This window comes from Ambystoma mexicanum, chromosome 1p (genome assembly GCF_040938575.1).
Source record: "Ambystoma mexicanum isolate Mex_15411 chromosome 1p, UKY_AmexF1_1, whole genome shotgun sequence".
Classification (NCBI taxonomy): domain Eukaryota; kingdom Metazoa; phylum Chordata; class Amphibia; order Caudata; family Ambystomatidae; genus Ambystoma; species Ambystoma mexicanum.
In genome coordinates, this window is record NC_090921.1 from 636437657 (window position 1) to 636465137 (window position 27481).

At 48.0% G+C, this 27481-nt stretch overlaps 1 protein-coding gene across 4 annotated transcripts in view; it reads right to left on the bottom strand.

The window, feature by feature from the left end:
- The window catches only part of ELAVL1 (ELAV like RNA binding protein 1), a 288733-nt gene that overhangs the window by 115398 nt on the left and 145854 nt on the right, over positions 1–27481 (bottom strand). For all 4 annotated transcript variants that reach the window (XM_069649668.1, XM_069649667.1, XM_069649666.1 and 1 more), the window contains one exon: positions 11518–11621. In XM_069649668.1, coding sequence (XP_069505769.1) covers positions 11518–11621 — 104 coding nt within the window. The remainder of the gene's footprint in view (positions 1–11517; positions 11622–27481) is intronic.

Consider the following 27481-nt stretch of genomic DNA (forward strand, 5'->3'; position numbering starts at 1 on the left):
GCTTGTTCGAGATACAGCTCTGATCAGCCAATGGTCCAGGTAGGGGTAGACGAGAATCCCTTCCCTTCTTAGACTTGCAGCCACTACCGACATTAGCTTGGTGAAGACCCTCGGGGCGGAGGTCCGCCCAAATGGCAGAACTCGAAATTGATAATGAGAGCCGTCAATTGCAAACCTCAGGTATTTCCAGTGAAATACCAGCCAGTCCTGGAGCTGGAGGGCCTGAAGGATCTGAGAAAGAGTTACCATCTTGAACTTGTCCTTCATGAGGAACTTGTTCAATTCTCTTAAGTCCAAGATAGGTCTCAGTCCTCCGTCCTTCGGTATTAGAAAGTGGGGGGGGGGGTGGTACCAGCCCTTGTTGCTCTCCGCTACAGGTACCGGTTCTACGGCACCTTTCTCCAGCAGGTCTACAATTTCCTGCAAGAGGAGAGGATCTGGTACTTTCCGGGAGCTGTTCCCCGGTGGATGACTGAGGAATGAAAAGGCAGGCAGTAACCTTGGGCAACTGTCTCCAATGCCCAAGCATCTGACGTAATAGCCTGCCATTCCGTCAGATGTTGAGTTAGCCTGCCCCCTAGTGGTGTCTTGTGAGGAGAGTCCTCAGAGTGATTTAGAGGCGGCTGATGCAGGTGCCGAGGGTAAAGAGGCACCTGCTGCTGCGCCTTTTGTATTTTTACCCCGTCCACCTCGGGTGAATCTTTGACCTCTTTGAACCGACTGTTCTCTGCCTTTTCCGAATGCGGAATAAAAGCAAAAGGACTTACCTCTCAAAGAGGTTCCTGAGGGGCGATATGGCGTTTGACAGATTGCAGCACCCAGGGATTTTGCTGCTGCTTTGAATGTCTAACTTTTCTAGGCTGTCATCCGCCTTCTTACCAAACAAGAGCCGTCAAAGGGCATATTTAAAAGTCTGGCTTGTACATCTGGAGCAAACCCAGACTTTCGCAACCACGCAAATCTGCGGGTTGTAGTACTTGCCGCCATGGCCCTACGGATGCTGTCAGCAGAATCAATGCCAGTTTGAAGGGATTTGCACATTGCGTCTTTACCATCCTTAATGATGTTTAGAAACGCTTCCCTTTCTTCTCCCTCTGGGAGGCAGTCAGCCGCTGATGAAACACTCGCAAAGTGTATGGCTGAACCTTGCGAGCGTACAAGTAGCGTTAATAGATTTCAACGCCATGCTACATGCAGAAAAAAAAACTTTCTTAGCCATAGAGTCGTATCTTTTGTCATCCCTGTCCTGTGGAACAGTAGGGTATGCCGATCTACTGCCTGATGCAGTTGCTGCTTGAACAACCAGACTCTCTGGAGTTGGACTTTTAGACAAAAATTCAGGGTCAGTAGTAGATACCCTATATTTGGCTGATAACTTTGTTAACCGCTGGGATAACCTCAGGAGTTTCCCAGTTAGCCAATATTTTTCTTTGTAATGCAGCGTGAAATGGAACCACAGGCTCCTCCTGTGGGCCTTCAACTAAAATGTCTGTAAGGTCATCCTGTTGGAATGCAGGTGAAGGTGTAGACCAACCCATGAATTCTAAAATTCTTGCCATTAAAATTCCGTAAGGGGCCTCGGCATGTTCCCCTGGGTCTGGTTTGGCAAATTCTATTTCTGGGGAAGTATCTAACCCACATGCCTCATTGTAAGGATTCTCAAAGGTCCTTCAACCTATTTTCCTCAGAGGTAAATTCCTCGGGTTCTAGTGTTGCAGATCTCTGCAACCCAAAGGGTCTTTCTTGATCCGAATCCTCCCCTTCCTCATAAATTGAAGGCCAAGGTCTGAAATGATCAGACCTTGGAAATGGCCTAAATCCCATTTCCAGAGCAGAAGGGGCTAAATTTGTCATAATTGGTTGGGAAAACATCGACATAGTCAACGCGGACGTTAAAGGCTTCGAAAACACCGAAAAAGGCGTCGAGCAGATTGGAAGTGGCCTTGAAGAACTCGAGATCCTACTCTAGGTTGTCGACCTCGAAGTCATGTTAGAGGCTCTGGGTAGGACCACTGGCTGTGAGGTAGTGACAGCCATGGGTTTGCTCTTTTTTGGCATCGACGTCGAAGACTGCGTCGATTCGATCGACCTATGCGTCGAAGAGCCCTTCGATAATTGCGTCGATGACGCAGATTTATGCATCGAAGGGACCTTAGACGATGGCGTCGATGGCACAGTGCCTTTGCTCGAGGGTTCGTGACGCTCTCAAGTAGTTTCTTTCGCCGGGTGCAACGACTCGCGGCGTTTTGATTTTTCGGGTCTTTCACCCAGGGTATCACCCTCAGCTGTCTTCGAGGGGGTCGAGGCCGCTTTCTCGAAGACGCTAAGCATCCTTTTACGGAATTCCTCCCACTCAGCCCGAGAGCTATGTTTTGTGGGGCAGATGACTCTTTCCGGAGAAACAAAAGACGAGGAAGGGGATCTTCGACGTCTCTTACTTGAATGCTTGGATCTTGAAGAGTGGTGGGAACTGGTTCGAGACCTAGAACGAGAATGTTTCCTGTATCGGCGAGGAGACGAATATCTCGACTCTGCTGAGGAAACTTTTGAAGGAGTTTTAACTGTCTTACCTCTCTCAAGCTTCCCCCTACGCTCCTTCAAGGCTTTCGCCGTCATGGACATGCAGTCCACGCACTCCTAACATTGGTGCTCCGATCCCATGCACCACAAACAGATCCTGTGAGGATCGGTCAACGACATTTTCTTTCCACAGTCTTGACATTTTTTTAAGCCGGACCGTGGAGTCGTCGGTTCGGATGAGGAAGCCATTGAGTAAGAGTTGGTATTCGAGGAATAATGAAGAATATATTTTCTGACTAACGAACTGAGCAACGCGATTCCGAGGCCCACGAAGCGCGGAAAAACGGAACTGAGCAACGGAGGCTGCCGAGTCCATTTATACGCATGATGACGTCGGCGCCGATAGGGAGGCTGTCGAGGGACATTGGCTCAAGGGACAAAGACGCGCAGCGCCCTCCGATTTATTTATTTTTTTTTTTTTTGTTTTTTTAACGTGGCCAGCAAGCTGGAGATGATCTATCAAGATAAGGAATACGTCGGAGGACACAATCCCTTCGAAGAAGACATTCACAATATCCAAGTTAGAAGAACCGATTAAACACGAGAACCGAGGCGTGCCAAGATTCCGAAGCGAACACGTTTGCGTAAAAAACGGAACTGAGGCTACGGGCGTCGTGCGTCCTACATATAACATCCGGTGATGTCTGTGCTCGACGGAGGCCCTCGAGGGACAGCGTATCGACGCAGGAGCCGAAAATTTTCCAAAGCAGCACAGCTGTGGTGATTACTGTCAGATGTGGAATACGTCAGAGGACACAATCGCCTCGAAAGACTTACAAAAAGAAATGGCGAATAAACCCAGCCGGAACCGTAATAAAACATATGGTCTAGCAGATTTAAGTTTGAGGCTACCAAGATAGCCTAAAACAATACCAAGGTTATTTAAGATAACCGTGGTAAGAAAAATAGGGTAGTTACCACTGCCACCAGCCAAGTCTTGAAAAGGGAGCAAAACAATGCAAGAGAAACAGACGAAAAGGGATACGTTTTAACCCTTTCCAGTACTCCATGTAAGATGGCTTGTACTGGGTCTGTGGTTTTACAGAGGCTAATAAAGTTAATGGTAACTTTATATGTTCTGGGGGACAGTAGTCAGTCCCAGAAAATGGAGCCTGAGTTGAGAAGTCTAAAAGACAACCCTGCATCACTGCACTGAAGGTGCAGTTTAACATACAGTAAAAAGATGCCTGTGGAGTAGGTGAGGCTCCACAGTCTGAACACAAAAATCTGAACACACAGCAAAACACATGCAAGAGTGGGAAAACCGGCTCACACTCTTACCAGGTGAAAAATAAATCCCAGAAATCCAGCAAAGCTGCTGAGGGACTTCTGAACACCTCCATGGAATCCCCATTGATGCAGTAGAACTTTGTGAGGGTGTGCATGTACCTCCATGTAGCAGCCCTGCAGATGTCCAGAAGGGGCACACCAGACAGGAACGCTGTTTTCGCAGCGATCGCTCTGGTGGAGTGGGCTCTCAGCCAGCCGGGCAGCGGTAATTTCACCAACTGGGGACAGTGGGTGATGCAGCCGGAGAGCCACCTTGAAATGGAAACGTTGGACAAGGCCTTCCCGTGGTTGACAGTACAAAAGTTCACCAACAGTTGTGAAGTCTTCAGAAAACTGTCATAGAACTTCAGGGCACGAGCAACATCCAGCGATTGCGAGGCCCTTTCAGTCGGCGACAAAGGCTTCAGGAAAAAAACAGGTAACACCAAAGGCTCGTTGAGGTGGAATTCCAACTGAAGCTTCTGTATGAAAGCGGTACGTACACAGCACGACCCTCGATTCATGCAAAATCTGGTATGGTTGTTTGCAGGACAGGGCCTGGATCTCACCTACCCTCCTGTCCACAAGGAAATCCATTTTACACGAGGGGTCTGATGCCCCCAATGAGACTCGCTGGAACCACATTGAGTTCCCACACCGGGGCAGGAGCCTTCACTGGTGGGAAAAATCGAAGTCCTTTGAGGAACTCCTCGACGAGTAGATGAGACCAAAGTGAAGATCTTCCTGAAGACCTGGTTTAGCGGGAGATAGCTGCCAGATGTATCTTGATAGGGCATGCGCCAGTCTGGCCTTGGCCAAGGATAGCAAGTATGAAAGAACCTACGGGGCTGTGACCCTCAGAGGGGTAATCTTCTGAAACAGGCACCACGTAGCAAAACGCTTCCACTCGTGACCGTAGCACTTCAATGACGACAATCTAGCGAGGACCTCCCTGCAGTCGGCAGGCAACTCAAATCCTCCAAACTCTAGGGCAGCAGGAGCCAAGCCCCTAGGTTCAGCGATCCTGGGTCGTGATGAAGAATTGCACTGCCTCCTCGGGTGAGAAGATGCGGAACCAATGGCAGCTTGACCCGAGGCAACGTTGACAGGCTGAGAAGGTTCGGATACCAAATCTGCCTCGGCCACGCCGGGGTGATGACTCATCTTGCATGTACACTGCGTGTTGATAGCTCGTAGCAGGAGAGAATGCGTACAGGAACAGCCCCTCCCACAGGAAGAATGCGTCCCCCAGGCTCATCGGCTGGTGGAACCTTCTGGCAAACTTCTGGCACTTGGGAGTTCACCGCCATCGCACAGGCAGCCATCTGCAGCCTGCCCCATAGGCGGCCCATCAGACCAAGCTCACACTCGTCGCAGGAGCACAGTTCCCTGCTGTGGGAGTCTGCAATGGTGTTCGACTCCCTCCAGTTGGAGGGACGAGGAACATCCACTATCCAATGGCCCAGGACCACAAGTCCAGCACTTCCTTGGATAGCGGTGGGGATAGAGCGCACCCCTGCTTCCCGATGTGAAACATGGCATTGGTGTTGTCCGTGAAGATCCTCACCTGTCATGACCACTGGGGTTCCCCTAAAAGGGCTTCCAAGGTTTCTTGGTTAGTTGCATAGAATTCCTGGTCAAGGGGTAGATAGGACATAGTGGGCTATTCATAATTTAACACTTCATCACCCAACATGGGCGCCTGATGGTATTCTCTGTATTTGACTGTGTGGTCTAGTTTCAGTCACTCCTGTAGTATTTAAGCCCCTCCCCTTTGTTGTGCCGCGCTTCGCGTCTTTTCTGATGCAGTGACGCTTACCGCGGTTCAAGACACCCGAGAAGATTACCTCAGCACCTTCCACCGAACATTTCTAGTTTATTTTCCCAGTTCAGTTTTCTGTCGTTTCCTTCATAGCTCCATAGTATTTTGCGGACCCTCGTCCCTTTGCCCTCCCGGAACACCTGGTGCTGTGAGGTCTGATGTTGTCATGAGAGAGAATGGTTTGTGACATTCTCTCATCTGCCTCAGCGTACCGCAAGTATCATTTTGTTCTATACATTTGAGGTCTATTAGCACTTGTTGCGTGTGTGTTCACCAAGTTAAAATTGCCTCAGAGTTCCGAGTGTGGATGTCGCTCTATATTAATTGGGCGTCAGGAGTTTCAGTGCCGCACCGTATTTCCCAAGCTCTGAACTAGGTGCGCATGTTTCGTGTCACTTTTCTGTCAGCTTGTGAAGAGAAAAGCGGGCGCACATTGTTAAACTAATCATATGTGTTAGCGTGGTACTTCTCTTTATTCTGTGCATATCAGAATTCAGAGTTTCATCTCTAATATCCATGTTTTAGTGAATAGTGTGTTTCATTCACTTGTTAGTGAGCAAGGAAGGGAGTTACCTTTTCTCACCAGGTTGTAGTACTAATTGCAACTGTAGTTACTGGTTGTATTGTTGTTCCTTCTCCCGGCAGAAGTGAGTTAAATTAAGGGACGGCACGCACTTATTTCACGTAGTATTTTCTCCTGGTTGTGTTTCCCAGCTTGCAGCCCATTGCTGGGTAGGGAAATTTTAGTAGAGTTTAGGGCTCTTCATTTTGACCATTCCTGCAATAAAATTTCCTATTAGGTAATTTACACTCTGCCACCCTTCAGTCAATTCCCCATCTACAGAACATGCACCCCTGCGCAGAAGCAGGATGGAGAGCCCACCATCTAATAACCTAAGGTAAATTGGGTGACATAGTTATAAGAAGGGGTAATAGGAAACTACAGTTAAAATTTCCCTTTTTGGAATTCATTCTGATCAGCTCCCTGTGTGTTTGCTTAGATTCCTGTGTGTAGAAGAAAGGTCTAAGTAGAGAGAGAGAGAACAACGCATCCTGAGAAGAGTGGTTGTGATCATTTTAAGTGTTGTCCCCGCGGAGTCCAAGGTAAGCGTTACATCACCACCTTGAATTTCAGAGATGAGCGGAATGACTTTAGGGCCCAGAACACTACCCGTAGCTCCAGGATGTTGATATGAAGAGCCTTCTCCTCCAGCAACCATAGGCCTCTGGCGTGCAAACATCCAGTGTTCGCTCCCGATCCCTCTAGCGAGGCATCTGTGGTGACCGTCTCCCGATATGGCCGGCTCTGAAATCCCATGCCTTGGGTGATGTTGGAGCGAACACCCCACCATACTATCGCCCGACGGCCCTCATCATTGAGATATCTTGTCCGTGAAGCTTCCCGTCACCTGTATCCAGCAGGCGTAGAAAGGTAGGGCCTTGAACTGGTAGTGTTGTCCCTGCACCACGAAACTTATAAACCTTCCGACGTTTCTTGTGAATGGGGACATGGAAGTAGTCGTCCTCCAGGTCCAACAACGTCAAAAAGTCTCCTCTTCCAGTTGGCCGAGCGCATGTTGCAACGTGACCATCCTGAATTTCTGGGACTGGAGGTATTTGTTCAGACGTCGTAAGTCGTCCCCTGTCTTCTATCTGACCAGAAGGTATCTGGAATAGACTCGAGCCCTGGAGTCGCTGGGGAACTAGTTCCATCGCCCCTTTTCGCAGCATGGCCCGTACCTCTTCCAGGAGCTGAGGGATATGCTGCTCCTGACCGGCAATCGGAGGGATCCACTGACACCTGAGCTTAAACTCCAGGAAGCGTCCTTGGGCGAGAACGTCGAGCACTGTTGAGCAAGAATTGATGTAGTAACCCTGGGGAAAGACTATTCAACACTTGTCCTCTTGATATTAGGTAACCCACCTATTGGTATAGGCCTGTACTACACAAACTGGTAGTGTGACTGAGCAGTCAGGCTCATCTCAAGAGGGGTGAGCTGTAGAGCTGTAGCAATGAAATCCACAAATACAAGTAGCCAGGTAACACTTACAAGGTTTCAGTTAATCATTTATCATCAGTTTTTAAATAAGCATTCTTTAAAAAGGGCAAGATTGGTAACAATCAAATATATACGTTTCCAGAATCAACACAAAGCTAGAAGATACACTTTAGAGATGCTTCTTCCAAACTTCCTACACCCTGGGGTGGCTTCACCAACTAGGACAGTAATGACATTTATATATCACGCATACACTTTGTAGATTGAGGTTTGGAAAAAGGTAAGGTTAAGGGAAGTAGATTGAGGTTTGGAAAAAGGTTAGGTTAAGGGAAGGAAAAAGGTTAACAGGTTCTCAGCCCATGTGAGCACTACAATCTTCCAATGTAGTCTAGATAAAAACCTTCCCCAGCAATAATAGTAAAATAAAACAAGTTTGTATGTAGTAACCCTGTTGGAGACACCACCAGCCTTGTCTTCTTGAAATAGGTAATCCAACCTTTGGTATCGGTCTGTTAAACACAAGTTGGTAGAATGACTGAGCAACCAGACCCACCTCAAGAGGAGTCAATGTGAGCTGTAGAGGTGTAACAGATTCACAATGCCAGAAACCTTGAGTTGAAATAACAATTCAACTCAAGGTTTCTTATTAAAATAATTATGTATTAATTTTAACAGTCAGTTTTAAAATAGGTCTTTAGAAAGGGCAATATGCAACAATAAAATACACTTCAGTTTAAACACACACACACACACACACACACACACACACACACACACACACACCTTCAATTGCTAGGACACTGGACAGTGAAATGTCACTTTTACACTTAAATTCAATGCAGTTTGTGGAAAAAGGAAAAGATTAGGGAGGAAACAAAGTTAACAGGTTTCTCCAAACAGGTAAGGACTCTGAGGGACAGATGAACACAAAGTCAGAGGGTAAGAAAAGTCTGCGGTGAGCCAGAACAGCCATTGCCAATTGAGCAAAGTCTAGGGGAGATGAAGCACTTCTTGGAGATCGCACAAAGGTCTTGTACAATGTTAAAGAGTTTTGTAGAAAAGAATCACTGTTGGGGCACAAGCTAGGAGAGGTGTGAAAAAGCACAAATGCAAGCAACACCGCCAAGGGCATCAAATGCAAGTCTCCAGAGAGCAAACAAGCTACACACGGCGAGAGGTGCCCCTAGTTAGACAGTACCTTAGGTCTGAAGAAAAGGGTCCAGCCAGCTTCTGTTCCTGTTGTAGTCCTGCAGATCCTTTGCTCCTGGGTCTCAGTCGTGGGGACAAGAGGGAGGATACCTGGGGAATCGTGCACTATGGTTTGAATGTCAGCAGCAGCAATGGGCTTACTACAGATACGCAGCACTTCGCGGTTTCAGCTACCGGAAAATAGTACAAATGCAGTTCTTGGACACCTTGTGGGCTCCCCTTGCTTCTGGGGACCAGCACTCTGTTGGGGTGGCTCAGGCTTGGGTCACCCTGCTTAGGGAGGGTCCTCAGGATCTTGCTGGAGCTCGGGTCCGGCTTAAAGACAATGCATTCATTCCTGGTATTCCTGCCCCCTGGCACTCGGTTCCAGTCAAGTTAGTCTTAGGGTCAATTGGTCCCAGGCTTCTATAGTCGAATTGAAAATTTGAGCTTCAGCACTGCAGCAGTGCTTCACCAAGTAAACCAACGGTCCAGGAGGGTACAGCAAGCTTCTCTTCCAGTTTCTTCTTTGGTTCCTTCGTCCAGTGGTCAACTCTCCTTCGTTGCAAAAGACCTTGCCTTTTATGCAAGTTTCTCCAATCCATTTGCAGCCTAGTTGCAACAGCAGAGTGGTTGTCTTCTAGGGACAGCCAGCCAGCCAATCACCTTTGGGTTCATTCCTGTAACCAAGGAGACTTCTCACAGGGATTTTCGGGAACCTCTCTTGCTTCCTGCCCTTCACCCGTGAATCCCATCAAAGAAAAACAGAGACCAAACTTGGTTTGGCGCGTAGAGTAAAACCCAAGATAGACATCACAAGCAAGAAATAACAAAATAAGAAGACTGGGGTCTTTTTTGACAAAATGGGCACCCATAGATGCAATACTGCAGTTGAGGATTCAGCTGCAGTAAACATGCACAAAGGTAGAAAAAATAAACCACTGCCACCAGCCATTAACTGCAGTGAGGGTAACAAACATTTTACTTGAGAAAGTAGACAAAAGGGGATACGAAGTAACCCCTTCAGCACACCATATAGGATGGTGTGTGCTGGGTCTACAAAGAGAAAAAAGGTAAGTAAAGACAATATCACTTTACGAAACTTGGAAAGAGTAGTTTATCCAAGAGAAGGTATTTAAACCTTAATAGAAATCCGAAGGACTTCTTTGACACTGCACTGAGGGTGCTGTGTCCCAATACAAAAGGTGATGCCTATGGAGTTTGTCAGACTACAAAACCACAAGAAACAGAGTCCAAATCAGATAATATGAGAGAGAAAAAAAAAGTCCTCACTCCAGGCTGGAGGGGGCAGAGGGGGGATTTGGGGGCGCTTGGGAGGCTGAGCAAGATGGTGGCGGGCTGAGAGAGCGCCAACTGAAAAAGACAATTGCATCGATCTTCCACCCCTCCAGACGCTACAAACTGCGCTGAAAAGTAGAGTATACTCCGTGGAACCGGTTCGGCACCATCGGCTGCAATTTACAGAAATATATATACACACACTAGGGAGCAGATGTGTCTTTGGAACACTGTACATTATTGTGCAGGCAAAGGGCCCTGGGTCTCCCCACGTTCTGCAGCGAATGGTGTATTGCTATTAGTATCCCGGCACATTGTACCGGGATACTAATGGTTTGAGAAACTGTTTGCGGTTTCCCAACTTGATAAAACTACAAAACAAGATGGCCATCATGGATCAGGGAGAAGGGAACTACATGTAGTCCCTTCTCCCTTTCCATTGCAGCCATTGCCAGGAATGAGAAGAACCAGGAACACAGTTTCCGTGGTAGCACAAGGTAAGTGGGGTGGAGTACATGAAAATTGGGGGTTGGGGTTATGAGGGGGAAGGGTGCAAGGGCGCACTTACCCTATTCCCGTCAGGGAAGTGATCATCCTTCTGCTTCCGAGGAGGCTCAGAGTGGGGGATTTAGTATGTGCCGCCCCCTTTACATACTAGTGTGAAAGTGTATTACTCAAGTACTTATATTACCAGATAGTTTTATATGTGTTGAAGTATACATTTTTCAACATATTAAATTGTTTTCTAGGTGTTTGGGGACTAATTGTACCTCTTTCAGCCTCTTGCCCCTACTTGAAAGTTAAGCCATGCCACATTACCTAAACAAAAGGTTTTTGCTTCCTTTTTTGTCATGTAGGTTTCACTTCCCTCTAGGGTTAGTGGTTGTAGCATCCTCAAGGGTGGTACAAAAATTGCGTTAGCAGCATATGAAGATGGTCGGCCATCAGCCTGCGTGCGGGTCATACGGATGAGAAATATTTTTTCAAATGAGGGAAGCTGTCCAAAAATAACAGCCCACGCGCAAGGTATCCTGTGTAGCGGAGAATAACTGGTGGAGCAGGATATGGAGGGGTGTTCATGAACCTGGTACAAATAAAACTCTGTCCAGGGTCTGTGGGTGAGCTTAGAGTTATTACATGCCAGCCAGCCAGCTTAGTTTAGACTTCTGAAATGTAATAAATGGGCTCAGGGGACCATAGAATGCTCTATGTCAGGCTTCAGATAATGGCTTGGAGATGCAAACCAGACAAAATTCAACTAAACTCTAAATCCAGCTTGCTGAGAAGAAACATAAAAAGACTGGCAATTAATTATAATTTAAAACACAAGCTTTAAACAAGGAAAGTCATGCCGGTTACCTTTATAGTCTTTGACTGAAGTCTTAGTCCATTTAAAGTATTGATTGCTCTTTCAGCGTCTTTTGCATGAAGGTAATTCACAAAACCATATCCTAGGCTGTGTCCTGCATGTGAAAAGTTGCTACATATTAACGACAAACAAAATAAACCCAAGCAAATCATCTTGCCTTAGTACAGTTAACAAGCCATTTACTCAGTTGTCATGGCATATAGACATGAGGAGAGATGCCAACAATATGCCTGCTCAGATAAAAACAGGTCAATATTTTTATTTGCTAACATTAACAAAACGCTGTAGAAAAATAGGAGCAACTGGACTATAGTTATCAGTTACAAAAAAAAAATGCACATGTCCAAGATGGGATTAAGAAATTGTAATCGTTTTTAACTCTGCTATATCTACAACTTGCATAGGCCTTGACAAGAACACCAAAAGAAACAGGAAGAACAAAACAAACACCAAAAAAAAAAAAAAAAAAAAAAAAAAAATGGCACAGCAAAAATGTAGCATAATCCAGTGAGGTAATGAACAAACCCTGCATAGTAGCTTCACAAAATACTAAACTTTTTAAATTTTGTTAAGAGTCATTACATTAGGGGGAAGTCACATAGCAGCATTGATTAAGTACACAAGCCTACAGGCGAGCAGGTCACTGCTTGACAGGCCCCAGAGCAAGGAGATACTTTATTAATCCGGACACCCGAACATCAGAAATATTCGGGTATTCTGACCGAGGTTTATGAGACCCGTAGACATGTCCTGGGTTTAAACAAAACCAATCCCTGACGGAGTAAGGTTCTCAGGCATGTTCACGATGAGGAGATGGTAGATGGTGCTTCCGTTTAAGATGCTATGTCCCACCCTGGGAAACAATATTTGGGAGATGCGTGCACACAGTTCATTAGAGAGGAGGCAGCCATACTGGAGGCATAGCAGTCTCCAAGAAGGAATGCACCTATCAGAGTAAATAGTAGAACAAAATAACATGAAGAGTTGGAACACAAGAAAGTGGCATTAAATCGAATTGTAAACCGCCTCCAGGTTCACTGGATTGAGATCCAAATGCACAACCGACATTGCTTTTGCCTAATTGTTTCCAACTTTCAAACCACTGCTCAACACTCTACCATCTGTATTTTAATTGATCTGTCTGCAACCTGTGTAGGCAGACCATAACCGCCCTCCACCAATCCCTTATTCACTGGCTTCAATGGCACTGCACTTAACCACAGACATCGCCTCTACGCCCCTTCCTGTGGGCACCCATCAAGGAATAGTCGTAGGCCAGCTCCTCCTGATCTTCTACACCTCACTCATCTCCGTGGTAGCACTAGATGGAATATCCACTATGCTGCCTAATGCTCAATACTAAAGCCATCTTTCTTCCAGCCTCCAAAGCTAGCCCCACTCTCCAGACATTCCTCCATAGCTCCCCACTATCCTCCTCCCAGCTCGCAACCTTGGGGTACATTTCAATTCATCTTGGCCACTGCCACCAGAGCCTCGCTCAACCTCCTAAATGCAAAGTTAACCTCAGGAAAAAAGAAAAACCCTACCATGGTGCTCAGCGACCTGGGCCAATGTGCCAGACACCGACAGGGAAGCATCGGTTATGAGAGTCTTGTCTGGAGTGGGGTCCTGAATCGGACACCCCTCAGTGATATTTTCTCGTGCTGCCCACTGCAGATGGCGCGTGAACGTTTGCGTGATCTGCACTCCGCCCTCCCAAGATCCCGTCCTTTGGGCCCAGTTGGAAGTCAGGAATTCTTGCAGTTGGTGCAGGTTGAGCCGGCAGTTGGGTACGAGCGGAATGCAGGAGGACACTGTCATGCGAGAAACCAGAAGGTGTCTCACCCAATAGTGCCTGTGGATCTCAGGTGGCCAGGGCACAGCCATCACCTTTGGATCCAGACCGTGGGGGTGGGCCAGGGAGGACCACCGGAGTGAGGGGCTCCTCGGGGAGTGGGAGGCCGGATGCCGAGACACAGTATTCCCCTTTCCTGTAACACCTTTACACCCATCCTATCAGATATTTATTTTTTTAATTTGTAACGCGCCGGAGCCCACAGGCATCAGGGCGCGAACATAAAGACAGTAGACATACATGGAGAAGAGAACAGGACAGCAGATTAATCATAACAGGGAGCTGAACAAGGTGTTTTCAGTTTCTTCATAAATGTCAAGTAGCTAGATTCTAATCTTAGCGAGCAAGGAAGTTCATTCCACGGTTGCAGCTTTTACTGCAAAGGAGCGTCCTTGCCAATTTGCTTTTTTTGCACGTGGGGATTTCAACAGGCCTTGAGCTTCGGATCTCAGGGACCGACCTGGTTCATATAAGGTTATTTGCTCTCTTAAGTAGACTGGAGCGGAGCTGTAGAGTCAGTGGTGTACAATTGTTACTGCTTTAAAAGTAGCACGATAGTCTACGGCTAACCAGTGGAGTGACTTCCTATCCTCTGATGCGTTCACTTCTTGATTTCATTCTGATGGCTCTCACTTTGTTATTTTAAATGGTCTGGCATTGTGTGATGCAGCTCTTAGTAGCTCCAATCAGAAGGCCATTGCCATAATCTAGCCTAAATAGGATTGTGGCTCTAGCGATGGTGGTGCAATTTTTTATCACTCAGAACAGGTCCAATACATCTGAGTAATCTCTGGTAATACGGGCAGGTCCCCCCCCCCAGATACGCTAAATGTGCCTCTGCCCCCAGAGTTTAATCCAGGTAAACGCCTAGTGTTTCAACCTTAGAGACCAGAATGTCCGAGTCCTTGATATTAAAGGAGGCATAGTCAGAATCAAGCTTGGTTCTAGCCTGAGGTGAACTAAATATCATAAGCTCTGCCTTATTCTATTTAAGCAGAGCCAGTTTGTCTTCATCCAGCCTTCGATTGTATTCTAAATATTAGCAATCTTGGTGTTATCTGAGGAGTGGGACCCACTTCAATTATAAGCTGGGTGTCATCAGGAAAGTTGATGAACAGCACCCCTAAGCTGGTAAGGAGTGTGCCGAGACACTAAGTACAAGTTAAACAAAAGGGAAGATAAACTTGACCCCTTGGGTACACTGCAATTGATAGAGCAAGGCATAGAGAACTTGCCTCCCCAAAGTATTTTGGAGCTCCACACTGCAAGAAAAGACGGCACCCAATCTATAGCCTCCTGAGAGAAGCTGCCAGATTTTTCTTTGGACTCGGAGTTTGATGGTCGAGCAAATTAAAGGCCGCGGACAGGTCCAAAATTACTAACACCAGCCTTTCCTTTTGGAAACTCTACCCCCCCTTGTTCAGCACAAACACTTTCACACGGACAACCCACTCTGGGAGCTGTCCGTGTACAATGGTCAGGCGAGGTCCAGCAATTACTGACCATCACTCTCACCCAACTTCCATGAAGCTTCCCCACACAGGTAAAAGGTGGAGCACGAAAGCACACTGAGCGAGGCAAAGCACATGAGGACAGCAGCTGAATGAGAGGAAAGACAGCAAAACAGGAGGGGATAGCAAGGAGTCACGTTCCTTTGACCTTTCCGACAAGGAACTTACTTTAAAGAGCCCTCGAGATTAGAAAGCATAAGACCAGGAACCCAGGCTGATGAATCCTGTACTATGCAGAGATACCCACGGCCCTCCCGGGTCAGTAATCAAGGAAGGGAGAAGCAGCAGCCGCGGTACCGTCCTTGGCTCCAAGAAAAAAGCAGCGTCAGTGAAATCAATACAGCCGGTGAGTTGGGGAGAGCGATACAAGACCGGTCTGTGTTGAAGCCAAGGTTGTAAGCATCAACATTGTATGGCGAACGCTGGAATGAACATTGTTAAAACATGTGTTTTAAAAGACGCAAGTAAAGTTGAACTGCCGTTGAGCGTTTGAACTGCAAAATAAGATGCATTTGACAGAGTATGTGCTCAATGGTCTCCAAGGTATTCAGCTGAGAAGTGGCAGATGTGAAAGTTAAAGGATTCTGTTAAGAAGAGAACAAAGAATTGTGAATCGAAGCAGTCCTGAAACGGTTCAAGCAAAATCCCATGCACAGTCGAAAGTCTTGGATTTTGAAACAGTAAAGGAAGTTTGGAAAATGAAAATAAATTTGGGTGAAGGTTTTGTGCATGGACAGCCAGCCAATCGGGACTGCGTGTATTCAGGTAACCAGGGAGACTAAGGACAGGGAAGTTTCGGGCACCTTCCTCACTTCCTGCCCCACCAGAGACACTGAAGCAGCCCCCCAAATGCAAACCAAACAAAAGGGTTAAAGCTGGTTTGGTGCACAGAGTAAAACCCAATTAAGACCTCACAAACAAGAAATGACAAAAAAAGACAAAAAAAGACCAGGGCCATTTTGACACAATGGTCACCCATGGGTGCTATACTACAGCTGAGGATTCAGTCTGCGGTAGAAAAGCACAATTGTAGGAAAATTAAACCACTGCCACAAACCATTAAAAGTAGTGAGGGTAACAAAAAATGTTACATGAGTAAGTAGGAAAGGGGGCTACTCAGTAACCCCCCCCCCAGCACGCCACATAAGATGGTGTGTGCTGGTCCTACATAGGAAAAAGGTAAGTAAAGTCAATTTCACTTTATTATTGGGACCTGTAGTTCACCCAAGAAAAATAATTTAAACCTTATGAGAAATCTAGAGGATTTCTCCGACACTACACTGAAGGTGCTGTGTGTCACCATACAAAACGTAGATGGCTATGGTGTTTGTCAGATTCAAAAAACAAAGAAAACACATCCAAATCAGACCAAAAAACACACGAGCGAGTGAGAAAAAGGGCTCAATCTCTTCAGGGTAGAAATTAAAAGTACTAAAATCCAGCAAACTAGCTGGGGGTCTTGAAGGTTGAAGGGAATTAGCACAGAAATTAGAATTCTCCCTAACACTCTCCAGCATGGGTCAGGCATGGATTCACATATTCGTGAATAATGAATACATAGCAGTACAACATTAGACAACCACAGAAGGTGACAAGGCTCAACAGAAGCAATCAACTCTTACCTCTGGAACAGACTCGCCACAAGCGAACAGCTTGCATAGCACTGCTTGGCCGACTCTGGACTCCTCCCTGGAATCCCGGTCAATGCAGTAGAATTTCGTAAAGGTGTGCGTGGACCTCCGCTAAGCCGCCCTGCAGATGTCCAGCAGGGGCACACCAGACAGGAACGCCCTTGCAGTGATCGCTCTGGTGGAGTGGGCTCTTGGACAGCGGTCAATTCGCCAACCGGTGACCGTGCATGATGCAGCCGGAGGGCCACCTTGAGATGGAAGCCTTGGACAAGGCCTTCCAATGGTTCACAGGACCAAAGTTCACGAACATTTGAGAAGTCTTCAGAAAATTTTGTGCGTGTCACGTAGAACTTCAGGGCACACGAGCAACGTCCAGCTAGTGCAAGGCCCTTTCAGCCAGTGACAAAGGCTTCAGGGGTAGAAAAAAAAAAATCTCAAATCAGGCAACACCAAAAGCTTGTTGAGGTGGAGTTCCGACAGAACCTTCAGCATAAAAGAGGGGTGCGTCTGTAGCACCACCCTCAATTTGTGGAAAGTCCGGTATGGCTGTTTGGAGCATAGGGCCTGGATCTCACCTACCCTCCTGGCAGGGGTAATGACCACAAGGAAAGCCTTTTTTCCACGAGAGGAACAAGAGGGGCCTGATGCATAGGCTCGAAGAACGTCCATCCCCCCCCACCTCCCTACGAGCCTCATCAGCACCACATTGAGTTCCCACACCGGGGCAGGAACCTTCATTGGCGAGAAAGATAGAAACTAATCCTTTGAGGAACTCCTGGACGAGACGGTGGGACCAAAGTGAAGATCTTCCTGGAGACCTGATGTAGCGGGAGATAGCCGCCAGATGTAGTTGTGCGCCAGTCCGGCCTTGGCCAAGGATAGCACGTATGGAAGAATCTGTGGAGCTGTGACCCTCAGAGGGATAATCCTCTGAGATCAGCACCACGTAGAAAAGCATTCCCACATGTGATTATTTGTTTTGCGCTCCAGACCAAAAGGTATCAGGGCGCAGACAGTTTCAAGGAAATTCACAGATTACTTACAACAGCAAAATTATACAATACAGATACAAGTGTGAGATAGGCATTCAGGTGTGAAATAGTACATATAAATTAAACATTGCAGATGCGTACATGTCTACACCTATGGAAGGCGCGGATGCATACCTGTAGTAGACAAAGGGGGGGGGGTGCAAGTAGAGGAAGAGGTAATAATGTTGGGGGCTACAAGAGGTACCAATCGTGGGGTCAACTGTGTTGGAGCATGGTGGTCTAATGTGGAAGACTGAAGGTGAAGATGGTCAGATGTTTAGTGATCAGTGGACTACAGCCAGTTGGTGCAGTTGGATCTGAAAGGTCGGATTGAAGGTGGCAGAGGGTTCCAAAGCAGGGCAGTTTTGACAGGGAAGCTGCCACCTCCCACCTTAGATAGTTTGAATCTGGGGCCGTGGAGGCAGTTGATATGGACTAGTCTGGAGGGTCTGGTGGAGGTCCTTCGGAATCTTTCTGCTAGGTAGCTGGGGCAGCGCTATTCAAAGATTTATGAGTGAGGGACGCGATTTTTAGCCTAATTTTGTCATTTGTAGAAAGCCAGTTATTTTGACGCCCGATTTCACATATATGATCTCTCCTGGTCATTCCGAGGACAACTCTAAGGGCATTGTTTTGTAGAGTTTGGATTTTCCTTAGGACTGCTTTGTTGAATCCAATATACAGGGCATTACAGTAATCGAGCCTGGACAGGATAAGGGCTCTAGCCAAGATAACACAGCTATTGTTAGATAGGAACGGTTTACTGGTTCTGAAAAATTTACTGGTGTATGAGGTAGAAGAAGCCAAGGTGTTAGCTTGTTTAGTGAAGGAAAGGGTTGAATCAAGGTAGAATCCCAGTGTTTTCACCTTGTTGGCCACTTTGATGAGGTTGCCATCAATTATGAACGCGGTGCACTCAGATCCTAAATTATTGAGGTTAGAGGGGGGGTACCCAGCATGATTTATGTTTTGTCAGACAGACCATGAGCAGAGATTTGAGATTGTCTAGATCATCAAAAAGGGGCTTAGTGAATATATTGTATAGGGTGGGAGAGACACAGGATCTCTGTGGTACACCGCAGGTGATGGGAATCGGGTCTGCAGACGGAGAGAACACCCGCATAGTCCCCTCACTTAGAAATTACTCCATCCATACCATTGCTTCCTTGGAGAAGTGAGCAGCCGAGTCAAGATGACTACAAGACCTTGCGGCCCACAAGGTCAAAGGCAGCCGAGAGGTCGAGAAGGAGGGCTGATTTCCCTTTGTCCCTTATTTCGACGACTTGGGTCTTCAGGTCGAGAAGGGCGGTCTCTTCTGTTTTGTGGCCAGAAACCAGCCTAGCGTGCTCCAAGGAGGTGGTGTAGTTCCAGATATTTTTGGATTTGTATGTACGTGACCTCATCTAGAATTTTTAAGAGAAAGGGTAAGGTCGTGATAGGCCGGTAATTAGTAGGTATCGATGGGTCATGTGTTTGCTTTTTTTAGTAGGGGGAGCATCCTCGATTCTTTGAGGTTTGTAGGGATGGTGCCAGTTGCAAATGATGCATTGATGAGCTTTGAGACAAAGGGAGCTAGATCCCTTGCTGCATCCTTGATCGACAGGGCAGAGATCGCCTTGGTAATTGGATGGTTTGAGAGAGTAACTTTCAACCCCAAGGATTGAAGTTTTGGAAAAATTTAAGCGAGTGAGTGGGGTGTTAGGCGTGAATGGAGTCTTGGGGTGAGTGTGGGTTGTTGGTCGGGAGAGTGTCAGGAGGCGGCGAGTTCAGGGAGGAGTTCTAAGATGCTTTTTTTGGGCTATTTTGTTTTGGAGGGTGGCTACTTTGTTGGAAAGCTCCCGCTGAATACCAGAAACCAACTTTTGTCTTTAGTGCAAGTGTCTGGCATTGCGATAGGGGTTTCTAACTCTTTAAGAATGGTAAATAGCTTTTTCATATTGGAGTTGGCTTGAGAGATCCAGTTGTTTATGATTCTTTTTTGCCAATGCAAATTTCTTTTTTGTATAGGGTGGAGATCTTGGTAAATTCAATTTTGTTGGCTCCGGAGTAGTCGCCAGGCGACCTTGCAAAGTCTTTCTTTTGCCTTAGATCTTTTAGGTGTGGGGGTGAACCATTTGTTCAGATGGGTGTCGGGCTTACTTGGTCTCAGTTTAAGCAGGGCAATTAGGTCTAGCGAAGTTGCCAAGATTTTATTGTATTCGTCAACCAGGGTTCCTGGATCGGTGCTGTCTGGAAGGGAGTTGGGGAGAATAGCCGGGACGAGTGTCAGCTGTGATATTCTTTTTGTTCCTGGTTGGGGTAGCAGGGGCAGTTGGGTTCAGTGTGGGGAGGGGTCTAGTAGTGGTGAGTGCAAATGACAAAAGAGAATGGTCTGTCCAAGCTTGTGGGGAAATGGAGGTGATATTAGCATGGCTTTTATAGTCAGCCACCCAATCTAATATTCTACCTTTGCAGTGCGTGGGTGCGGTGAAACTTTGGAGTAGGCCAAGTTCAGTAAGGATGGAGGCTGTATTCGTTGCGGGTTTATCAAGAGGAGCCTTAAATCCCAAATTAAAGTCGCCAAGGAGTAGGACTTGCGATGAGTTTAAGATTGTTAGATAGTAGGGTGGAGATGTCCTCTTCGAATGACCCAGTGGGGCCAGGTGGTCTATAGAACAAACAAATGGTTAGGATTTGGGAGTTGATCAATGGTAGTTTGACAGTGAGCGATTCGCAGGATTGGACCTTTTGGGAGGTGCAGGTGCATGCAGAGGGAAGATTTGGCGATGATGGCGATACCTCCACCTCGAGCCTCCTGTCCATCTTGTCTAAGAATAGTATAACCATCGGGCACTGCTAGCTTAAGTCTGGGACATGCTGCAGCATGTAGCCATGTCTGAATTGTGGCGAGAAAGTCAAGATTATCTACCAGGATCAAATCAGTAATTTCAGTGGTATGTGCTACCAGAGACCTGGCATTCAATAGTGCCCCCTTGAGTGCAGGCAGGGTAAGGTCTTAAGCAGCAATGTTGTGAGTGGGGAGCCGTGCAATACTTAGTAATGACATTAAGGGGAAGGTGGACATTGTCGTTTGGGATTATTAGTGTTTATACTGTCGATGTTGGCAGTATAGTTAGGCGTAAGTCTGGCAGAGGGTTCGAATATTTTAGCTAGTCTCAATCTGAGTCTGGTGTTCCTGATATTCGTGTTACAGTGGTTGCTAGTGACTAAGCTCAGTGAGAACAAACAAGGTTGAGAAGCATACAATATTGCCGTTGTGGTCATAGTAGGGTCAGGCACGCTCTGGGAAGCACGAGCAGAGGGACTGGCAATGCACAGTATGGGGTTGATATCAAATTGTGCGGCTAGTGCGTTAAGGCAGCCTGTGGTAGGCATGCTGGGTGGTGCTCTAAGTCCCAAGAGGATAAGGCAGTCTAGTTGGGGCTAGCGGAATAGACTGGTCTAACAATAGCATGGGTATGTGCGAACTCTGGAGCCGACGGTTCGAATATCAACCGTTGAATGGGCTAGTCCCAGGTGGCGTTGTTATGCCTGTAACATCAACGTTAGCAAAGGTAGTAAGTGCATATGACAAGGGATTTGTCAAAGCTAGTTGTTGCAGCAAAGTAAGCGGATTCACAGCAGAGTAGACTAATTCACTTAAGTACCAGAAAGAAGTAGGCTGGGTTCAGTTTATCAAGCAGCGGGGTAGGCTAACTGCAGGATAGTCTAAATCCTAATCTCAGCAACAGAACAGGCTAGTTCACTTTGAAAGAGGCTTAAAGGGATGGTCTAGTAAAAATGTTAATTTAAAAAATAGATAGGCAACAAAAAAAAAAAAAATACTAGCATTCTACGTTTTAAAACTTCCTATGTAAAATTTTGAGCTATTCAAGCTCAATTCGCAAAAGCAAGCACATGGGCGCATCCATTTTGTGAAATGGAGGCCCTCCTGTGCTGGCTTTTGCGGCACTAATGAAGGAAAAGCCAGCCAGCTGTAGTAAACAAAAGCTACCGCTGGGTGGCTTTCCCTTCATTAGTGCTGTAGGCGGAGGACGGGGACCGGAGACCAGAGCAGGAAAGCTGCAGCTGAATCTCCGTAAGTGCTATTTATTTTTTTTTAAAAAATAAGCACTAGCTGCGGTTTTTTTCTAAGTTTTCCGGGCTGGAGGAGCCCGGAAAACTTAGAAATAAAACCGCAGCTTTAAAAACGTTGTATTTATGTTTGCGGTTGCTTTTGAAGTGACCGCAAACATAAATACAACGTTATTGTGTTGGAAAAGGCTGCGGTTTTTCTTTCCAAGTTTCTCAGGCTCCTCCGGCTCGGAGGAGCCTGAGAAACTTGGAAAGAAAAACCGCAGCCTTTTCCAACACAACCGCGTGTGTTTCTGCCTGAAGCGACCGCAAACATAAATAGAACGTTTTTAAAGCTGCGGTTTTATTTCAAAGTTTTCCAGTATTTTATTTTTTATGTTGCCATCTATTTTTTAAATAAAAATGTTTACTAGACCATCCCTTTAAATGCATCAGCAGAAATGGCCAAATTAGACGTATCAACAACAGAGTACGCTAGGTCGAATTCCCATAATTGAGCAATGTGGGTCCTATCATAGTATGTAAACGTTACTCAATGTTGGCAGAGGTGGCTACATGCTACTGGGTTGAGGCTTGATTCCCAACAATAGAATTACAAACGGTAGAATAAACTAATTCGAATATTGCCAGTGTGGCGCATATAGCCGTAGACCGATACGTAATCAAGTGTTTATATGCAGATATATCGCTATTGCCCGGTGTATCCGGGGTTAGCCATGCATATAGAATTTTAGAAGGGGCATGCAATATACACAAGTAGTATGAATGTTCTATACAATTATATGAACAGCAAGGGCATGCTGATATGCAGATTCAGCAGCTCCGTTTTACAAAATACGTGGCAGTCGGAGGTACTAAACTACATACAGATGATGGGACCGATTACAACATATGTAAGAATAAGATGCAAGGTCAAAGCAAACGTCTTAAGATGTCCCTCGTGTGGACGTTGCCTAGATTAAAGTTGAGCACGGTAGTGGTCCGGGCAAGCTCACTGGTTCAGAACAGAGTGTTTGCATGGAAGTCTAGCGTTCTGTAGAGTGTCAGTAACCATACACTAGTGTGCACGGGCAGATTACCGTGACAAGACAGGATGTCTTACCTTGATATAAAGGTTTAAGCATGTGCGAGGCAACAGCGCAACCAGTGTGCGAACAGGCGCAGAACAGCACCTTTTCAGTGTGGGCCTTCTCATGGGAGGGCCGGCTTCCGCCTGCCGGTTGGGGTGTTTGGGTAACATGGGTACTGTTGCCTAGCAACAAGTATGTGGCCTTGTGTCTGTGTCGGCAGCAGTCATCATTACGGCAGGCACAATATATATACGAATCTCATGCAGGCTGCAACCATGTGGAAGTTGTGGTATATGTTTTCTGAGCAATTGCTCACCTTTGAAGATTCGAGCAGAGCTGCCGCAGTATCAGCGACTGCCAAGGCACGTCGATGGGCAAGGATAAGGAGATGCTCTGCGGGCTCCTGCCTCATGTAGAGATCGCAGCTCAGTGGTGATCAGCTGTGTGGGGCTGCTCTGTCAGTGTGCCGCTTGTTTGCATAGTGTTCAGATGATTCGGCGTTGTGGAGGCAGCAGCTGGGAGGGGCTCCTGCCGCTCCAGGGTCTGGTGGAAAGTGGGTGCCACGGACGCCCTGGTCTTGGCGAGGAACTCCCTACAGTCAGCTCGCCACTCATACCTTCCAAACTCTACGGCTGCAGGAGCCAAGCCCTCAGGTTCAGCAATCCTGGGTCATGATTTAGGATCGTGCCCTCTTCTCTGGTGAAGAAATACTGAACCACTGGCAGCTTGATCAGAGGCAACAGACAGGCTGAGAAGGTCCCGATACCAAACCAGTCTCAGCCACGCCGGGAAGATTAGCATCATCCTGCACTGGCACTGCGAGTACGCCGATTACTCGTAGCAGGAGAGGCAACAGCAGAAACTCGTACAGAAACATACCTTCCCATGGGGAGGAGAACACGTTCCCCAGGCTCCTTGGTTGGTGGAATCTGCTGGCAAACCTCTGGCATTTGGAGTCTGCTGCCGTCGCAAACAGATTGATCTGGGGCCTGCCCCACTTGGCAATGATGCAGACCAATTGGTCCTTGCGAAGTTCCCACTTGTGGTAGGAGAGCAATTACCTGCCGAGGGAGTCTGCAATAGTGTTCCGATTCCCACTAGGTGAAGAGGTACGAGGAACATCTCTTGTCCGAGGGCCCAGCGCCACAAGTCCTGCGCTTCCTTAGAGCGATGGGAACGAGTGCCACCCCGCCCCAGTTTTCTGATGTAGAACATCGTGGTGGTGTCCATGAAGATCCTCACCACCTTCCCCATCAGAGAAGGAAAGACTTAAGGACCCACTGCTCCAGGATGTTTATATGGAGATCCTTCTCCTCCGACAAACACAGGCTGCTGGCATGCAGACGCCCGGTGTGGGCTCTGCAGCCTTCCAGGGAAGCGTCCGTGGTGACCATTTCCTGGAATAGAGGGTTTTGAAACTCTGTGCCCCGGGCGATGTTGGAGCGCGATCTTGTCCGCAAAGCTTTCGGATACTTGTATCCGGCGAGCGTGCAGGAACTCCTGAAGAGGTCGCATCTGCAACCTGCAGAGCTGGATAAGGTAGGCTGAGCAACTACTTGGTTGTCTTCACTGACGAGAGCCGCTGCACCTTCCCTTGAATGGCAGCTACCCTCTCCTCCGAGGGGGACCACAGGCAGGAAACCGTATTGAGTCTGGTTCCTAGGAACATCGCTTTCTGCGATGGGGTCAAGCAGGACTTTGGATAATTGATGGGAGAATCCTAGATCAGTCAGCAGTTTAATGGTCGTCTCCGTGGGTCCGACGGCCAAATCTTGCGAGCGGGCCCAGACGAGCCAGTCATCGAGGTACAGGTATACGTGTACCCACCACAGACGCAGCTGGGCAGCTACCAGTACCAGGCACTTTGTGAACACTGGGGCCGACTTCAAGCCAAAAGGTGGGGCCTTGACATGGTAGTGCAGTCCCTGCACTACGAATCGAAGAAACTTCAATGTTTCTTGTGAATGGGGACGTGGAAATAGGGGTCTTCCAGGTTCAGCAACGTCGAGAAGTCTCTTCTTTCCAGTTGGCCGAGCAGGTGTTGCAACGTGACCATCCTGAAATGTTAGACAAGGTACCTTAATGGGCCTACAACCCTCCCATCCCCTGCGCCAGTCTTCTTTCTGAACAAAAAATATCTGGAATAGACTCGAGTCGCCCTGGGGAACTAGCTCCATCGCCCTTTTGTACAGCATGGCCCACAGAGCGGAGGGATGTGCTGCTGACAGGCAACCAGAGGGATACGCCGACACTTGCCCTGAAACTCCAGGGTATATCCTTGGGCAAGAGCGTCCAACACCCATCTGTCAGTGGTGATCTTTTCCCCACTCGCTGACGAATCCAGTCAGCCGGCCTCCCACCGGGGTGCATGGGTGGGGGCCAGATGTCCTGGTCGGTTCAGGCTTGCTGCTGAGCCAGAGCCCTGCAGGCAACAACGACGCTGTCCTCCACCACCGTACGCCTGGGAACGGCATCTGCGGGCTTCCTGAGACATGGATCTGGAAGGCGGACGGTACAATGAGAAACCTTTTGAAGATCTGCTCGACTTTCCTCTGGAGGAGCAAAAAGATTACTGCTGCTGGAGTGTGTCCAAGGAACGGGCTGTCTCCATATCCACCTTTTTGGCCTGTAGGGACTGGACGACCTTCCCGAAAAAGGTCATCTGTCAAAAGGAATGACCAGTACCTTAGTTTGGCCCTCCAAGCGGAAATTCACGCCCTTCATCCAGCCTTGGCGACAAAGGCAGACACTGTTCCCCATGTGCCGGAAACCTGTTGGCAAAGTCCAGCGCCATTGATGGTGTGATCCAATGCTACCTCTCCTTCCTGGAAGAGAGCGATTGCCTCAATCTTCTTGTCGCCAGGGAGTAATTTCAAAATAGGACCCAGCTTCTACCACAGCTCCCCGTCATACCTGGCTAGGATCGGCAGTGTGTTGGCCACCTTGATGGTGATCGCCGTAGTGTAAATCACCTTCCTTCCCATGGTGTTCATCTTCCCCTCGCTGTCCGGAGGGGGCTGGGGGGGACTGAAGACGAGGACAGGTTAGCTGACGTTTCCTTGCAGCCGCCGAAGCCACTGATTCCGGCGATTGTTGGGACCTCAGGTACTTGGGTGCAGTTTCCGGTACTTCTTGTCCAGACTATCCCGTTTGGCCACAGCCGTGCAAGGGTTCTTCAAGGCCAGGCCGCCCCCCCCCCCACACGTCGTCCAGAAAAGGCACCTCCATGATTGTCTTCCTCTTGGCCTTGTGCCTCTGGCACAAGAAACCCCTTTTCTGGTTTCTTCAGGCCCAAGCTGGAATAGCTCAGAGGCTCTGGCTATCATGGAATGGAAGGACCCCACCTCATCTGGTGGGGATGCCCTAGGCTGCGGAGACCCACAGCCCACTGCAATGACAGATAGTCGTTGTGACCGCATCTGTCCCTGTATCGGTGTCTGGGTCTGCTGGGGGAAGAGGAGGCCCGACACAGATGTGGAGATTGAATTGGGGAGTCTGATGACGCTTCCTCTTTGCTGGTGGCTAATTGTGGTTCTGGGGACCAATGGGACCAGGCCCTGTGGCATCCTCTTCTGGATCTCCAACACCAACGTGTGGAGGGTTGACAGGATATCCTGAGATGCATCTCTCGGCTGAGCTGGCATTGTCGGAGCACAAGGCCCTGCACGGCAGTCGTGCTCTTCCACGTCCTTGTGGACCGTGTGTAAGGACTCCAAATCCTTGTTGTCCATGGACGAAAGGTCCATGGCTTGGGCCATGGCCTGGGACTGATCCAGATACTCCTCGTCTCCCTCCCACCTTTTTTTTTCCAACAGGAAGGGCCGTAATCCGGTTCTGAGATGGCATCCCCCTCTCCGGCATGTCAACAGACTTCACCAAAGTCACTGCGGGGGGATTTGCACCTCAGGGGCAGGGATACTTTCTGCGCTGTGGGGGTTACCTTCACAGGGTCAGCCCTCTTAGCTTTTGTGAGATCAGCCACCACCAACTCAATAGTCGACGAAGACTGACCTGCCCAAGCGGCACAAGGTAAGCCTTCTCTATCCACAGCTTCTCCGAGTTCTCCCGCAATTAAGCCGGGTTGGACGACTTCCTTTTGAGGAGTTTGTTTGGCAGCTGGCAATGGAGCCAGAGGGTGATGGTCGATCGTGCCCAGTCTGCCTTCGGACATGCTTCCACGGCTACCCAGGTGGACCCAGACTTGCGGTTCTTGGCCTTGTTTGGGCCCCCAGAGATCGCCCTGAAAGGACTTAAAGACCACTCATCGGATTGCCCGGTCCTGGGTGAGGCATGACCCTGCTCAGAGCACAGGGCAGAGGCCTTGGCGTTTACCCACAATGCCAGTCTACTGTACCCATCCTTCATCGTCTTCTTGGAGAATCAGAGGCATATCTCACAGTCCCCTTGCTTGTGGTCTGGATGCAGGCAGAGGCATTGCAGGTGCTTGTCCTCCACAAACACATAGCATAGTCCGCACTTAGTGCAAGACTCAAGAGGGATCTTCCTTCTCCTCCATCGTGGTCAGAGGGCACGAAGTAGGCCTTTTGGAACGGATCCCTGCTGTCAGCAGATGAAGAAAAGAGCACACTGGCCCTTTTGGAACAAAAAAAAAAAGTATAGAAGTAACTCGCAGAACAAACTCGAGGACTCAACACTGAAGCATGCACTAAAAATCTGAAGATGGCTGCCAGAGGAGCAGTTTAGGGAGAGGACCATCATTGGATGGGGGCAGTATGACCCAGAGGAAAGTGATTGGTTTAAAGGTGAACTACGGTTTGTAAA